Genomic DNA, 18,347 nt, shown 5'->3' with positions numbered 1-18,347 from the left:
CATTCAGTATGATTACTGAATGATCTTCTATCTCAGTGTCATTTTCTCGCTCTCTCCCCATACCACTTAATGCCTTTAATGTCTAGAAATATATCTGTTTCCTTCTGAAATATATCTGTTTCCTCCTTAAATATATTCGGTGACTTGCCCTCCACAGCCTTCAGTGGCAGAGAATTCCGCCCACTGAGTAAAGAAATTTCTGCCCTCACCGTTTTAGATAGGTGGTGGTGAGTCGCCACCTTTAACCACTGCATTTCATGTGGTGCAACCACACCCACAGCAGTGCTGTTAAGAAGGGAGTTGTGCTGCAAGCTGTCCATTTACTTGTAAGATGAAAGGGAGTTGGGGGTCAAAGATAGCTAAATAGCATTCCTACCTGGCTGCAAGGTTACTGTGTTTCATGTTGCGTGGGAAGAGGGCAGAGAAAGCTGTTTTTTTTGTGCTTCCCTACGAATCGATGAATATCACAGACAGCATAAGTTCTGTAAAAGATTGCTTGACTTTACAGGCTATGACAGCCAGATACCGAAGGAAGATGATCAAAGGGAAGCATCTTGTAGCCACCTGAGAGTTCCTGATCTATACTTGCATGGCCAAGATGTAGGAGAATCATTGGAACAGGCTGGTGGTGGATTTAAGGAACTCACTGAAAACTGAGCAAAACATCTAGAGAAGGTCACTCCAAGTTGCTACTGTGGAAGCTGAAGCAATTGTGGACTATTTGTCAGAAGGATTAGAAATCTGTGGAAAGTGTGATGGATGCTAAGTATACAACAGCAATGTCAATTTCTGTTGTTAAAGTATAAGTTGCCGACTTAAAAGAAACTTTTAGTTAATAGTGCTTTTTAGTAATTTATTGCAGTAAAGAATTTTAAAACATGAAACCTTTGTCGTGTCATTCATTCAGCTAATGTTATATTTCTAAGTTTTCTGATGACACAAAAAGAGGTGGGAATGTGAATGGTGAGGAGGATGTGTGGAGGCTTCAAGGTGGTTTAGACAAGTTGAGTGAGTGGGTAAATACATGGCAGATGCAGTATAATGTGGATATGTGTGAAGTTGAGGTACAGCAAAAAATTAGGAAAGTTAATGGAATGTTATCATTAATTGCGAGGGAAATTGAATGTAAAAGTAGAGAAGTTATACGGTTATACAGGACACTAATGAACCTGCATTTAGAGTACAGTGTTTGGTATTGGTCACCTTATTTAAGGAAGGATGTAAATGCTTTGGAAGCAGTTCAGAGATGTTTTGCCAGACTAATACCTGGAATAGGCGGTTTATGAGGAAAGGTTGGACAAGCTCGGCTCGTATCTCTAGAGCTTAGAAGAGTGAGAGGCAACTTGATTGAAACATACAAGATCCTCAGGGATCTTGACCGGGTGGTTATGGAAAGGATGTTTCTTGGTGGAGAGTCTAAAACTAGGGGTTACTGTTTAACAATAGGGAGAGGGGGCGGGGGGGGGGGGGAGCGGTGCCCAGTTCAAATTGAAGTGAAGTGAATTTTTTTCACTCTGAGGGTTGTGAGTCTTTGGAACTCTCTTCCTGAAAATGTGATAGAAGCAGAGTCTTGAATAATTCTAAGGCAGAGGTGAATAGATTCTTGGTAAACAAAGGGGTGATAGGTTATCGGGAACAGATGGGATGTAGATTTGAGGTTGCTGTCAGACCAGCCATGATCTTACTAAATAGCGGAACAGGCTTGAGGGGCTGAAGGGCCTACTCCTTGTTCGTATGTTCACCTTCTCAAGTGCAATTAGGGATTGGCGAGAAATGCTGGCTTAGCCAACGATGCCCAAATCACGTGAAAGAATAAACAAAATTACAACAGGATACCAACAACACCTTCCTGGGACTTTGGGAGACTCAAAGTAGATGCATGGTGAACTCCGATCCTGTGGACATTGTCTTTAAGTGTAAATACCTTGCACCTTCTGCTCAGTAAAACAGTCTGAACCTTGTTTTGTTCTACAACAATCAAACCACCTATGTTTACTATTAGGCAGACTGCAGAAGAGATCACAAATTCCCTCCTCACATACCCTAAATTTAAAGCTACTGCCAAAAATATAGTAATCTTGTATACCTCATCATTGGAACAAAGGTTGGGTTAACACTTAGATTTTGTGTACCATAATTGGAATATGAAAGCAGTAAATTCTTGTGCAGTCTGGTTTGCAAATGATCGAAAAAATCTTTATGATTGTGTGTGTGTCTGGATTCTCTGAAGCTTTGTTAATGTGTTACTGATTTGTGGAGTAGAGAGTTGCAGTCTCATTGCTTCCTGTTTTTTTTTGCACACTATTGTGCCTCAAGTTACAGCATGGAAATTCTTCAGTTTCTTTTATTTCTTGGAAAACGTTTATGCACTACCCCCGTGTTCAAAAGAAATTGTTCATTTATCACAATTTAAGTCAAGGGGATTATTTGGAGCAATTAGGGATGGGCAACAAATACTCACCTCACTAGCAATGCTCTGTTCCCAAAAAATAATGTTGAAAAATCAACACCCATTATCTTGATGAGCAAAAAAACAAATTTTACAAACTTGTATTGCATTGCTGGCAACTGGGGCAGGCTCTCCATTGTTTGGAGTCATACCTAACGCAAGGGAAGATGGCTATGGTTGTTGCAGGCCAGTCATCTCAGCTCCAGATATCACTGCAGGAGTTCTTCGAGGTAGTGTCCTAGTCCCCAACCATCTTCATTTGCTTCATCAGTGACATTTCCTCCAACAAGGCCAGAGGTAGGGATGTTTGCTGATGACAATATTGAGTACAATTTGCAATTCTTCTGATGCTGAAGCAGTTTTTGCCTACATGCAGTGAGACCTGGACAACATTAGGTTTGGGCTAATAGGCAGCAGTTAACATTTGCACCACACAACTGCCAGGCAATGACCATCTTAAGCAAGAGAGCATCTAATCAACTCCCCTTGACATTCAAAAGCTTCACCATTGCTGAATTCCCACCAACAGGTGATTATTACTATTAATCCGAAACTTAACTGGACCAACAATATAAATGCTGTGGCTACAAAAGCAAGTCTGAGGTTGGACATTATGCAGCGAGTAACACACCTCCTAACTCCCCAAAGCCAGCCCATCTTCTGCAAGGCACAAGTCAGCAGTACGATGGAATATTCTCCACTTGCTTGGACGAGGGCAACGTCAACAACACAAGAAGCTGGACACTGTCCAAAGCAACTGTTCGATCGGTGGCACCCCAGCCACCAACGTAAACATTCACCATGCCTGCCAAGTGTACCATCTATAAGACACATTGCAACAACTCAGCAAGGCATCTTCAACAACATCACACAAACCTGTGACCTCTACCACCTGGAAGAACCAGAGCTACAGTGGGAACACCACCATGTGAAAGTTCCTCTCCAAATTCAAGTTCACACCCAATCCTGACTTGAATTTACATCATTGTCCCTTTACTGTCGATAGATCAACATCCTGAAACTACCTCCCTAATAACTGTGAGTGTTGCTAAACCACATGGATTGCAGTGGCTCAAGAAAGCAGCTCACCACTACTTTCTCAAGGACGTGGTTAATTGGGAATCCATATGTGGCAAATTGCATTTCTTATTATTAAAGGGTAGCGGACATCATTGTTGAGCCAATGATCTTGATTAAGATTTTTGCCTGGCGTTTGTATGTGTACTTCAACTTTTTTTGTGTGTTGTTGGTGCAATGGTAAGCTAAAGAGCTGAGTTTTGCTTCATTGCGTATCTGTTGGTTTCTATTGGCTATTTGCTAAAACCATCAGCAGAGAAAGCACACTCAACCAATAATTCATCATGGAAAAAGGCAGCATCCAACTGCTTTCTGGATGGAGAGCAGCAGTGGTTCTTTATCACAACATTCTCAGCAATTACTCTGATGAAGTTGAAGTACTGCTTTCGACTCCTGGACAAAAGCCTCGATGTTGCGTTAAGATGTGCTTTGCCTGGTAATTTCATGCCGGAGTTCCAAACATTGGTGAAAAATAAAGACTGCAAACTTTCACACTGATAAGTGGCAGCTGTTTGTTAAATAAATATACCTGTATAGCGTGGAAAGCTTTTCTACCAAAATTAGCACGTGATTTAATATTGCCATAACTGTTCAGCAATTTCAATTGGACTGCTCAATGTTCGTCATCACTGTTTCTGAGTGTTTGACTTTGGACTGGTAGCATTTGGCATTTAATGGATGTGAAGATTGGTCTTTTGTTCTCCATTTTGAGAGCGTCACAAGTGAGTGCAATTTGCTGCTCGCTCCACAACTTTAATTTTAAATGTATTGCTTGTTTGGCAATAAATTCTTAAGTGGCTGCTTGCACTGTGCACATTCAGAGTAAGGAAGTTTAAACCAAAAAGGGAACTGAGAAAAGTCAGGAAGCATGTTTTTGGCTGGAGTGAGGATAGAAATATCCTATGTTTGCGACTAGTTTTATATTTGTACTTTTAAGTATAATGCAGTGAAATGCAGTGAATTAAATGAGGTGGTGAGTAGCTGGGTGACCATTTGTTTAGTCATAAGCAATCTGTACTTAACAAATGAAAAGGAATTTGAGGGAAGTGCAGTATGTGACAAACTCTTCCAGTTTACCTCATTTCTCTAATTGAAGATTTTGCACCTGGTATGTGTTTGTCATTTTGCATCTGAAACTAACGCACTTCAGCATTTGTCTTGACATGGCAGGCGTAAATTAGTGATTTGCTGAAATGAGATCATGCTCAAGTACAAATGAAGAACTTGGGGCAGTACAGTGGTTAACACTGCTGTCTCGCAGCGCCAGGGACCTGGGTTCAATTCCGGCCTCGGGTGATTTGTCTGTGGTGTTTGCACATTCTCTCCGTGTCTGCGTGGGTTTCCTCCGGGTGCTCCAGTTTCCTCCCACACTCCAAAGATGTGTGGGTTAGGTTGATTGGCTATGCTAAATTGCCCCTTAGTGTCAGGAGAACCAGTAGGATAAATATGTGGGGTTACGGGGATAGGGCCTTTGGGTAGGATTGTTGTCAGTGCCGAATGGCCTCCTTCTGCCCTGTCAGGATTCTATGAACTTAAATTAAGAGATTGCATTTCATCGCCTCAGAACATCCTAAAGTGCCTCACATTTAATGAAGTACCTTTTGAACTGTAATCACTGCTCTATTATTGATCAATTAAACTAAATGTCAGGAAATACAATGCAGATTCATTCAGTGAATAACACCAATGAGCATTTATTGCCCATCCCTAATTGTCCCTGAGAAGGTCATGGTGAGCTGCCCTCTTGAACAGCTGCAGCCCATGTTGCAAAGGTATACCCACAGTGCGGTTAGGGAGGGAATTCCAGGATTTTGACCCAGCGACAGTGAAATCAGGGTGATATACTTCCGAGTCAGTATGGTGACTGGCTTGGAGGGGAACTTCCAGGTGGTGGTGTTCCAATGTATCTGTTGCCCCTTGCCCTTTTAGATGGTGGTGATTATGGGTTTGGAAGGTGCTGTATAAAGAGGCTTGGTGAGTTCCTGTATTTTGTAAATAGCGCACACTGCTGCCACTGTGCGTCAGTGGTGAAGGGAGTAAATGTGGATGTGGTCCTCTTTATATATTAACGATCTAGATGACGGGACTGGGGGCATTCTGGCCAAGTTTGCCGATGATACAAAGATAGGTGGAGGGGCAGGTAGTATTGAGGAGGTGGGGAGGCTGCAGAAAGATTTAGACAGTTTAGGAGAGTGGTCCAAGAAGTGGCTGATGAAATTCAACGTGGGCAAGTGCGAGGTCTTGCACTTTGGAAAAAAGAATAGAGGCATGGACTATTTTCTAAACGGTGACAAAATTCATAATGCTAAAGTGCAAAGGGACATGGGAGTCCTAGTCCAGGATTCTCTAAAGGTAAACTTGCAGGTTGAGTCCTTAATTAAGAAAGCAAATGTAATGTTGTCATTTATCTCAAGAGGCTTGGAATACAAAAGCAGGGATGTACTTCTGAGGCTTTATAAAGCACTGGTTAGGCCCCATTTGGAGTACTGTGAGCAATTTTGGGCCCCACACCTCAGGAAGGACATACTGGCACTGGAGCGGGTCCAGCGGAGATTCACACGGATGATCCCGGGAATGGTAGGCCTGACATACGATGAACGTCTGAGGATCGTGGGATTGTATTCATTGGAGTTTAGGAGGTTGAGGGGAGATCTAATAGAAACTTACAAGATAATGAACGGCTTAGATAGGATGGACGTAGGGAAGTTGTTTCCATTAGCAGGGGAGACTAGGACGCGGGGGCACAGCCTTAGAATAAAAGGGAGTCACTTTAGAACAGAGATGAGGAGAAATTTCTTCAGCCAGAGAGTGGTAGGTCTGTGGAATTCATTGCCACAGAGGGCTGTGGAGGTCGAGACGTTAAGCGTCTTCAAGACAGAAATTGATAAATTCTTGATTTCTCGAGGAATTAAGGGCTATGGGGAGAGAGCGGGTAAATGGAGTTGAAATCAACCATGATTGAATGGTGGGCCAAATGGCCTTACTTCCGCTCCTATGTCTTATGGTGCCAATCAAACGGGCCACTTTGTCCTGAATGCTGTCAAGCTTGGAGTGTTGTTGGAGCTGTACTCATCCAGGCAAGTGAAGAGTATTGCATCACACTCCTGACTTGCATCTTGTAGAGGGTGGACAGGCCTTGGAGAGTCAGGAGGCAAGTTACTCTCTGCAGGATTCCTAACCTCAGACCTGCTTTTATAGCCATAGTATTTATATGTTCGCCTTGATAATGGTGTTTACAGCGATGGTAATGCCACTGAATACCAAGGGGTGATGGTTCTATTCTCTCTTTTTGGACTTGGTCATTGCCTGACATTTGTTTGCCACTGTAAGCACCCAAATTTATATTTTGGGTTACAGATTACAGTAAGCATTGTCATGGGAGATCTAATTTTGTGTGAATTGTGTGCGAGAGATGTGAATGTTTGGAGCGTAGAATAGTTCAATTTTTTTATTCATTTAGGGGATGTGGGCGTCGATGGCTGGGCCAACGTTTATTGACCATCCCTAATTGCCCATGAACTGAGTGGTTTGCTAGGCCACGTCAGGGAGCATTTAAGAGTCAACCACAGTGCTGTGGGTCTGGAGTTTTGTGGGCCAGACCAGGTAAGACTTCCTAAAGGACATTAGTGAACCAGATGGGTTTTTCTGACAATCAACAATGTTTTCATGGTCAGCAATTAGACTTTTAATTCCAGATATTTTTTAATTGGATTCAAAATTTCACCATCTGCTGTGATAGGATTCAAATCTGGGACCCCAGAGCTTTGCTCTGGGTTTCTGCATTACCAGACCGGTTACAAGACCACTATGCCATTTCCTCTGCCAAAAATGTTGTACTTTGTTAATTGTGCAAAAATGCTTTGGGATATTCTGAGGCTGTTAAAGATGCTTATGAAAATGCAACTTAAAATACATTGTACGTTACATCATATGCTCGGTGGCACAGTGGTTAACACTGCTTTCTCACAGCAGCAGGGACCTTGGTTCAATTCCGGCCTCGGGTGACTGTCTGTGTGGAGTTTGCATGTTCTCCCCATGTCTGTGTGGGTTTCCTCCAGGTGCTCTGGTTTCCCCCCCACAGTCCAAAGATGTGTGGGTTAGGTTGATTGGCCATGCTAAATTGCCCCTTAGTGTCAGGGGGACAAGCAAGGATAAATAGGTGGGGATAGGGCCTGGGTGGGATTGTGGTTGGTGCAGGTTCGATGGGCCAAATGGCCTCCTTTTGCACTGTAGGGATTTTATGATTTTTCTCGTTCATAGTAATTTCCTCCAATAAGGCACTTAAATGGAGTAATCCATAAAATGTTTTTCTTCCTAAATTTTTAAACATATATAATGGACAGTTATCGCATTAGAAAATCCTGTACCAGTAATACAGTAAAATTCTGATGAGTCAAATCAAAGGGATCCACCTGCACATTCATGTTAAGTGGAGCCGCATGACACTCTAGAAGACCCCATTCCATATGAATGCATCTGTGTAATCTCATAAGCCTACCAATGTGGTGGATGTAAAAAAAAATTCGGCATGTCTGCTACGACTCTCAGCGACCTTTACAGATGCACCACAGCATCTTTCTGGCTGTATCACAGCTTGGTATGGCTCCTGCTCTGTTCAAGACTGCAAGAAACTACTAAGGGTTGTGAATGTAGCCCAGTCCATCACCCAAACCAGCCTCCCATCCACTTACTCTGCCGACACTTCCCGCTGCCTCGGAAAAGCAGCCAGCATAATCAAGACGCCACGCACCTCTTCTACCTTCTTCCGTCGGGAAAAAGATACAAAAGTCTGAGGTTACGTACCAAGCGACTCAAGAACAGCTTCTTCCTTGCTGCCATCAGACTTTTCAATGGATCTACCTTGTATTAAGTTGATCTTTCTCTACATCCTAGCTATGACTGTAACACTACATTCTGCATCCTCTGCTTTCCTTCTCCCCTCTGTACTCTATGAACAGTATGCTTTGTCTGTATAGCGTACAAGAAACAATTTTCACTGTATCCCAATATGTGTGACAATAAATCAAATCAAAAACTGGTTCAGCTATCAACTGGAAACATAGTAAAGCAGTAAATGTATGAAAAAAATCTTTATTCAATTTGTTCACACCATACAATGACCTAACCTTATCAAAGGCCGAAGCTTTGTACTGGAAAATGCCCAGTGCTACATGATTTCACTGTCTTGTGTGGTCTAACTGGCCGGTTAACCATGCTCTGGTCGGCACAGGCAAAAAAACAAGGGTATGCAGATTCAGCTAATCTGGAGTTACCAATGCAAATTTTCAGTTTATCATGGGCATTGTTCTATGGGATTTGTTATTCTGCCGGTGAGAATCATTGATGACTTCAACATAACTGGCGTCATCCAAGTGTGACTTGTCGCAATTTCACTGTAGATATCTCCATGGAGTGGTCGAAAACAGAAAACATTTCTATCAACTGCATAAAATGTCAATGTGAACTTGGCTTGTCATAGAGTTCCTGACATGGTGGTTTGCTGTTCCCTGCCACGGCGTCTTTTTGACAGACCTGTGTCTCTTTTATGGTTTATTTTGCCTACTTGATTGTAATAGGGTGATTACAATGTTAGTGTGAAGTATACTTTCAAAAGTTGAACAGGACGAAGGAAATCTAAATCTGTGTCTCTTAAATTCAAATGGAACAGTCAGTCAAGCTCATCTTAAAATCCAATAAAATATAGGGGTTGAATGATATTGTTTGTTCCCTCTTATCTACTGTAGATATAGCATACTGGGATATTTCTGTATCAAAGCTAGTTTTATTATTTGTTCTTAATGAACCTGTTTATAATCCTGCATTGTATTAGTCAAAGAGGGGGCACACTGGTTAGCACTGCTGCTTCACAGAGCCAGGAACCTAGGTTCAATTCAGGCCTTGGGTGACTGTCTATGTAGAGTTTGCACGCTCCCCCCGTGTCTGCGTGGATTTCCTCCCACAGTCCAAAGGTGTGCGGGTTAGGTGAATTGGCCATGCTAAATTGCCCCTTAGTGTCCAAAGATGTGTAGGTTAGGGGGATTAGCGAGGTAAATACATGGGGTAACAGGGATAGGGCCTGGGTGAGATGTTCTGTCAAAGTGTTGGTGCAGACTTGATGGCCCGAATGACTACCTTACCAGCACATCTCTTAGACTGTGGGAGGAAACCCACGCAGACACGGGGAGAACGTACAGATTCCACACAGACAGTGACCCAAACCGGGAATCGAACGCAGGCCCCTGGTGCTGTGAGGCAGCAGTGCTAACCACTGTGTTACCCTTGATCCTCGTTACTACAGAATATGGCTCTTAAAGTATAAACCAAAGAAAGAACTTACAAACTATAAGCAATAAAAGTAGTAAATACTGACCCAATTTTAGCCATAACTCCCCAGTCAGCTCCCTTCTTAGTACCCTCTACTGCTGCAGCAAGGCAAGACCATTCTGAAAATTAAAAAAGTTAGAAAGCATAAATAAAGCTCTGCACCGAATTCCCACTGTGTTTCAAATTCCCAATATCCACACTCACTCTGACAGTGTCTCAGTCAGGGTGAGGTTTCTCCTACTGCTTGTGTGTAAAGTTCACTGATCAATATGTTATTTAATTCAAGTTGCTGGTGTGCATGACTCATATCCAGTTTTATATATGATGGACCTCCAGCCAGCTTTGTATACAGGTCTTCAATTTTCATGATTGGATACTTATCTAACTTGGCAGCCCGATTAACTGTTAATTTGTAGTTTCCACAGATGTGGACGATCTTGTCAGGCTTTATCACTGTGACTTATAGGTGCTGCCCACTCTGAATTGAACTGGCTGGATAATACCCAGTTCTTCCCTAGATAGCTTCTCCTGTGTAAATTGCTGTGGCACCTCTCAAACTCAATGGCTGGACTTCTTGTAAATTTTGAAATGTGTGTTCTCCTAACACTGTGGCAGAAGCTCCCCTAGCAACTTCCATCTTTAAGGGCCTACTCTTTACCAAAAGCATCACAGTTAGGGTGGCTACCTTATCCACTTTAAGCTTGAACAAGAGTGAATATTTATATTCTTAGTCCTGGACTCTTCCATATTAATTCCGTTACTGAGAAGACCCGACTTACTTTTACATCAATGCCTTAAGTGACCATTCAGCCTCTTCGTCCTGCAGGCTCCAGGGGACTGATTACCCTGGCACCAGTAACACTCGACTTAAATCCTAGCCGATTGATTGGCTCTTTTAAATCTTCTAGCTGTATTCGTGGCTGCATTTGCCTCCCGTTGTAAAATTACACCTTTGTTTTTAGCACCATGGCTGACTTCAGTTTCCTGCCCTAATTGATGAACCGCACCATTTTGCATGCTCTGAAGCTCTTGTGCACCCTTCTCCACAGTGTCCATTGCCAGTACCATCTTCAATGTCTTCTTTAAATTTATGCCAGCCTCTGCGAATGGCTTCCTTTTGATGACATTATTTAGCCCGCAAACTAAACGGTCTTGCAGCATATCTTTTGAGAGTGGCTTTGAAGTAGCAGTGCTCTGATGTCCGTCTTAACCTGGTGATATAAGTTGCAATAGTTTCCCCAGGGCTCCAGGTCGAGTTAAACTTAAATTGCTGCAATTTACCGATGGCTTTGTTTTCACCAATTCAACAATCTCAGTGAATGACTTGTTGGCAGGCATGGGGATGTGAGGCTGCATATTAAATTGTAGGCCTCAGTCCCACATGTGCTCAGAAGGATTACCTTTCTCTTTCCCCTCCCCCACTATTCCATTGGCCTGAAAACAGTAGGCCAAAAGTTGAATGTATTGTGTTGAATCCTCCAGAGATAACAAAAAGATTTATCTGTACAAATTGGGGCATATCTGCAAACACTCGTCTGTTTCTCAACTTGAACTGAATTTCAACATTACTTCATACTCACAATCATGGGACTGCTTTTTAAACATCTTATCCTTGTCACCAATGTAATAATTCCTGTTTATAATAACAGCTGCAGTATTTATTTACATATAGCTATGATATAGAGGCTGGAAGCTTCATCGCCACCAGTCAGCTCTGTTGATCCACCAGAAGGAACTCTTCAGTTGTAGGTAATAAAATAAAACCAAGATTTACTCCAACTTATAATCAGAGAAAAATGTCTAATAAAGAAACTTCATTATTCCAACACTTGAGGCCTCACCCTGAGACATTCCAAGCTCCCAGGAGCTTCTTGTTGATACTGAGTCAGCTGACCACCACATCATTTTGTCATTGGTTACATAGTTTACTGGGTCAGCTGACCCTTACAGCATGTTACCATTGGTCACACTACAATAGATCCAATGTTATCATTGGTTGCATTCTAACAAGCTCCTGAGAAGGTTCTGGACAAAAAAAAAACCTGCGCTCTTATCTGCTCCCCGATTGGTTCCCTAGGTCATGTGACCCTTTGCAGATTGATTCTTAAAGGGACAATCACCACAGGTCCTCACAGCCAAATCATTTATTTAGGTTGTGAACAGCTGTGGCCCAAGCACTGATCCTTGTGGTACCCCACCAGTAACAGTTTGTCATTCTGAGAATGCCCCTTTGTTCCTACTCTCTGTTTTCTGTCTTAACTCTCATTCTAAGCAGTATGTTACCCCCAGTCACATGTGCTCTAATTTTGTTTCTGATCTCCTGTGTGCAGCCTTATCAAAAGTCTCCTGAAAATCTAAATGCACCACATCCACTGGTTCCCCTTTATCAATGATGGAGGTAACATCCTCAAAAAACTCCCAACAGGTTAGCCAAAATAATTTCCCATTGATAAATCCATGCTGAATCTACCTAATCATATTATTTTCCAATTGTCTGGTTATCATAACCATTATAACAGATTCTAACATTTTCCCTACAACTGACATCAAAGTAACAGATCTGTAGTTTGTAGTTTCTCTCTCCCTCCCTTCTTAACAGTGGGGTTACATTTGCTACTTTCCAGCCGACAGAAGCCTTTCCAGAGTATAAAGAATCATAGAATCATAGAGTGCAGAAGGAGGCCACTTGGCCTATTGAGTCTGCAGCGACCACAATCCCACCCAGGCTCTATCCCCACAATCCCATGCATTTACTCTAGCTAGTCCTCCTGACACTAAGGGGCAATTTAGCATGGCCAATCCATTTAACCCGCACATCTTTGGACTGTGGGAGGAAACCAGAGCAGCTGGAGGAAACCCACGCAGACATGGGGAGAATGTGCAAACTCCACACAGACAGTGACCCAAGCCAGGAATTGAACGCAGGTCCCTAGCTCTGTGAGGCAGCAGTGCTAACCATTGTGCTGCCCAATGTTGAAAGATAATGACCAATGCACCTACTATTATTCCTACCACCTACTTCAACACTCAGGGATGCAGTTCATGAAGGGAATAGATAAGATAGAAGCAGGGAAGTTGTTTCCACTGGCGGGTTAAACTAGAACTAGGGGGCATGGCCTCCAAGTAAGGGGGAGCAGATTTAGGACTGAGTTGAGGAGGAACTTCTTCGCACAAAAGGTTGTAAATCTGTGGAATTCCCTGCTCAGTGAAGCAGTTGAGGCTACCTCATTGAATGTTTTTAAGGCAAGGATAGATAGATTTTTGAACAGTAAAGGAATTAAGGGTTATGGTGAGCGGGCGGGTAAGTGGAGCTGAGTCCACGAAAAGATCAGCCATGATCTTATTGAATGGCGGAGCAGGCTCAAGGGGCCAGATGGCCTACTCCTGCTCCTAGTTCTTACGTTCTTATTTATGTTAATCAGGTCCAGGGGATTTATTAACCTTTAGTTCAATTAATTTTTCAAGTACTTTATTAATGCTAATTTATTTCAGTTGCTTATTTTCATTCGTCCCTTGGTTTTTCTTTCTTTTTAAGATTATCCTTAACTTCCTTAATTAACCGTGGTTGATTTATCCTCCAGCTAGATTTCTTCTTCCACACTGGGATATATCTTTGCTGTGAGTTACGAACTATTTTCTTAAATGTCTGTCATTGCTGATCAACAGTCTTTTCTGTTGAACTCCCTTCCCAGTTCACTCCAGCCAGCTCTGCCCCATTCTTTTATAATTACCCTCATTTAAGTTCAGCACTGCTGTTTCTGACTCTCGAACTGAATGCTAAATTCTACCATGTTATGGTCACTGTTTCCTGGAGGATCTTTTACTCTGAGATTGTTTGTTAAACCTGCAACATTACACGTTACCATATCCCAAATAGCCTGATCCTTGGCTGGATCTTATAAATGCATCTGGAAAATATTAAAGATAGCCCACCCCTGAATTGATTCCTCAATGTACTGCTCCAGAAACACATCTCTATTATCCTCCATCGTATTAGTACTAATTATGATTACCCAGTCTATATCTAAATTGAAGTCTCCCATGTACCCATACAGTTTGGTGGCATGTAAACAACTCTCACAAATGTTTGCTGCCCCTTGCTGTTTCTTAGCTCCACCCAACCTGATTGTACAACTTGCTCCTTTGGTCCAAGATCATGAATGTACTGATCACGTTCCTTATTAACAGTGCTATCCCACCTCCTCTTTCTCTCCGCCCAATCTTCCTAAATGATGACTATCCCTGAATATTCAGTTCCCAATCCTGGTCATCCTGGAACCGCCTCTCTGCAATGGCAATTAAATCCTATCCATTAATCTCTTTTTTAAAAAAAGTTTATTTATTAGTCACAAGTAGGCTTTCATTCACACTGCAATGAAGTTATTGTGAAAATCCCCTAGTCGCCACACTCCGCTGCCTGTTCGGGTACACTGAGGGCGAATTTAGCACGGCCAATGCACCCTAACCAGCATGCCTTTCGGACTGTGGGAGGAAACCAGAGCACCCGGAGGAAACCCACGCAGGCATGTGCAGACTCTGCACAGACAGTGACCCAAGCCGGGAATCGAACCTGGGTCCCTGGCGCTGTGAGGCAGCAGTGCTAATCCGCTGTGCCACCGTGCTGCCCCTATTTGTGCCTTCTCGTCATCTACCCTGTTGCGAATGCTGCATGCGTTCAGGAAGAGTGCTATTAACTTCGTTTTTTTAACATCGTTCCATGTTATCTGAATTCTTTATTATAAATAAAGATATCTTTTTCTTTTCAGACCCTGTGTTTTGGTATTATGTCAAAGAACATCTGAACAAACATGAACTACAACGATACTACTCTTTAAAGAATATTACAACAGATATAGGACGGGGCAGAGCCTGGCTCCGATCTGCACTCAATGAACATTCACTTGAGCGATATATGCATATGCTTCTTGGTGATGGAAACCTTCTAAGGTAACAATTGGTAGGAAACCTGTTGCTTATAGCATAAGTGTATTCTCTGAAGTTTTTATATCCTCCAAGCTGTCAGTTGGCTATTAGGGATGACCTTATTTCAAAATGAATCAGTAAATTAAGTTGATTAATACAATGAGCTGTTTTTTTTTGCACTGAGTCACAAGATTGTCCTTTTCATTCCCACCATGCAATTTAGCATACTTTTCATGTTATTACTTTATTGCAGTAGTGAGCGAGAGCTGCATTGTTTAAGGAGCCTCTTGTTAGGACCAGATTTGAAATTCCAAGGTATATTATGAAGTTAACTGAGACCCCAACTTTTTTTGATTTTGTTATTAGGGTGAGCATATGGTGTTTCACTACAGGTATGATTCAATTGACCCACTAGGAAGCTTCTGTTCAAACAAAGTTTATTTAACACCACAGTGTTAAAATATAACAAATTAATCAGCATAACTTTTATCAATTGAAAATACTCAAACATAACAAGATATAATTCTTAACATCTAACTATCTCGATAGTTCCAATGTAAGCAATAACCCCATAGACAAATCCCCCTTTAGACTAAGTTAGCACAAAAACACCATATAAGCTCATGTGGATACTAGATTTCCAACCTTTAACCCCTCTGGACAGATACAGAAAGACACCTGTCCTCTGACTTCCATACAGCAGCCTCCAGACAAAGATCCATCCCCAAACAGCAGAACCTCAAAGAAAGAGACTTATTTCCTGGCAGCTTCTAGTCTTCAAAATCCAGAGAGAGAAAGAGACAGAGAGAAAGCTACCTCTCTCTCAAGATCCCAAGCAGCAACTGACTTGATTTCTCGGTCCAATCCTGTCAAGTCACATGATTCTTCCTGTAAGTCAACCTAATCAAGCCCTACTCTGAAAAAAACCCCAGGGGAACACAGAATACCATTAGCCAAGATTAAAGCAAACATTTTAGCAATTAAGATCAATGATGCTGCTGCAGTAACAGGCACGGTGACACAGTGGTTAGCACTGCTGCCTCACAGCGCCAGGAACCCGAGTTCGATTCCTGGCTTGGGTCACTGTCTATGCGGAGTCTGTACATTCTCCTTGTGTCTGCGTAGGTTTCCTCCGGATGCTTAAGTTTCCTCCCATAGTCCGAAAGACATGCTGGTTGGGTGCATTGGCCATGCTAAACTCTCCCTTATTGTACCCGAACAGACCGCAGAGTGTGGCGACTAGGGGATTTTCACAGTAACTTCATTGCAGTGTTAATGTAAGCCTACTTATGACACCAATAAATAAACTTATAAAACTAATGACAGGGGTTGTCGATTACAGGCAAAATGCCACTTATAAATAGAACTGCCTGCTTAAATCAATTCTGCACAAGAAACATGACACAAATACATTTCTTAAAGGCACAGTATCGTCATACTCTGTAGGTTGAAAAATTAAATTTAGCTTTTGGCTGTTTGCTTGGGACGATAGAATTGCAAGGTTTTCTCTCATTTTTCTGGCCCATGTTCTCCTCTGAACCAACAGCAACCAAAACAAATTAACAAGTTGTTCATTCATTTGCTGCTTATGACACTATAACAATTTCCTTTCTTGTATTTTAATCAGACGATGCTAGCATAACAAATCATATGTTAATGTGAAGATGCTGCATATATTAACATTGTAATCATACTGCATCTTTCTTTCCCCTGCCCCTTTCAAAGGGACCCCTTTATTAATTTTTAATCATCATCTCTAGTTTGCGCCTCTGGTTCACCCTTTTGGACTTGCTGTAAGAGCCTCCATTTAAAGCTTATCTATTTAAATTCTACAAAACTAAAAAAATAGAAATTTGTATTTTTTTTTCATTCATAGAAGCCCTACAGGGCAGAAGCAGGCCATTCGGCCCATTGAATCTGCATCGAACACAACCCCACCCAGGCCCTATCCCCATAACCCTATGTATTTACCCTACTAACCCCCTGACACTAAGAGGCAATTTTAGCATGGCCAATCAACCTAACCCGCACATCTTTGGAGCGTGGGAGGAAACCCACGCAGACACAGGGAGAATGTGCAAACTCCGCACAGACAGTGACCCAAGCCAGGAATTGAACCCAGATCCCTGTGCTGTGAGGCAGTAGTGCTAACCATTGTGCCACCGTGCCGCCCCCTTTTTGACAGTATCGTTTCCAACGAATGTCACCATGTAGCAATCGGGAACTAATTTTTCTCCTTCCTTCCTTGACACTGCCAAGGCCAATGCTGCTGCCTCATTCCGAACAGCTAACATAAAGCAGACCAGGGATCAGAGCCAGAACCTTGCTGTCTGTTTCTTCAGCTTTTTATTTGACTGTGTATTCACCAATGAAACTATTTTAAAAACATTACTCCCATACGATTATGAGTACCTTTTTTTGTTTTAAGTACCACGTCCAATGGTTTTTCGGTTGTTTTATGATTCGGCGGATACTAATCGGTTATTCCCTTATTTCAGTTAATGCAACTATACCTGGTGCTCAGAAAACTGGACACCGGGTTGAGTTTTATTTACCAGTAGTCCAACACATATCTGCAATATATTTTAATAAATCCTAATTATTGCATTTCTGTATACACCACTTATGCTGTCATGTCTTTGTCACATTTCTTATATTTAGATGCTATCTAGATGCTATCGCATCTGAATATCTTAATAGAAATACATTACAAACAGCCTGGTGTTGGGGATTAGTTCTGAACCTATATTTTTGATACTCCTTAACTATTTGTTTCCATAGCATTCATCATCTTGTTTATAAGTTATATCTATGTCAAAGCAGTTTCCCATAAAATATTGCAAACACAGTTGCCATTTTACTGACAATAATCAGATGTCTGAAGTGTCATCTTAGCTAAAGCAGGTAAACACTTTTGTCTTGCTTATCCAAAGAATAACTCGTCCTGACTGTAGTGAAAATCAGAATCTATTTCAGATGAAGACTGCATTGTGCTGAAAACATGCTAGTTGTCTTTTTAAGATACAACTTTGTTCTGATTTGTGTTTTATGAACTAGAAATCATTTTGTTTTTTTTTCAATATGTGATTATTAGTGTCTTCTATGAAGACTGGTCCTTTATGCGTGAGGAAGAGCGTGCAAGCATGCTTCCTACGATGGCAGCAGGTAAGATGTGCTCTCAGTAACAATGTTCATTTCTACTGGCCATGACTAAATATTTTTGCATTGATGATATTCGCACACCAAATTAAATTTGTTTTGCAAGTAGCGTACATGGATTTACATGCAGATTATCGAAGGAAAAACAGTCTGTTAATGGGTTATGTGATTTATATGCAAATTTTAGCAAGCTGTATAGGTCGCTGAAGAATGGTTGTATGAAAACCTTGTTTGCAATGCAGTGAGCCTTAAATGTCCTCCTAAGATTTCACCAACAAATGCATTTATTTTACGGTGTTGAGATTTTATGCAGATCGTCAACTTGTTTGTTTGTCTCAGCAGAATTATTGATTTGTTTAAAAAATCACATTCTGGTTATAGCTTGCGTGAGCAGAAATGAGCATTTGAGAGCTGT

The 18,347-nt window shown here is 41.8% G+C and overlaps 1 protein-coding gene across 1 annotated transcript in view; it reads left to right on the top strand.

Annotated features, from left to right (window-relative positions):
* Positions 1-18,347, top strand: part of snx29 (sorting nexin 29) — a 591,176-nt gene that overhangs the window by 59,310 nt on the left and 513,519 nt on the right. The window contains exons 5-6 of the mRNA XM_078240877.1: positions 14,617-14,797; positions 17,868-17,938. Of these exons, the coding sequence (XP_078097003.1) occupies positions 14,617-14,797; positions 17,868-17,938 (252 nt within the window). The remainder of the gene's footprint in view (positions 1-14,616; positions 14,798-17,867; positions 17,939-18,347) is intronic.

Source organism: Mustelus asterias, chromosome 23, assembly GCF_964213995.1.
Source record: "Mustelus asterias chromosome 23, sMusAst1.hap1.1, whole genome shotgun sequence".
In the NCBI taxonomy this organism is placed as follows: domain Eukaryota; kingdom Metazoa; phylum Chordata; class Chondrichthyes; order Carcharhiniformes; family Triakidae; genus Mustelus; species Mustelus asterias.
This window is presented reverse-complemented; position numbering and strand designations above follow the sequence as displayed.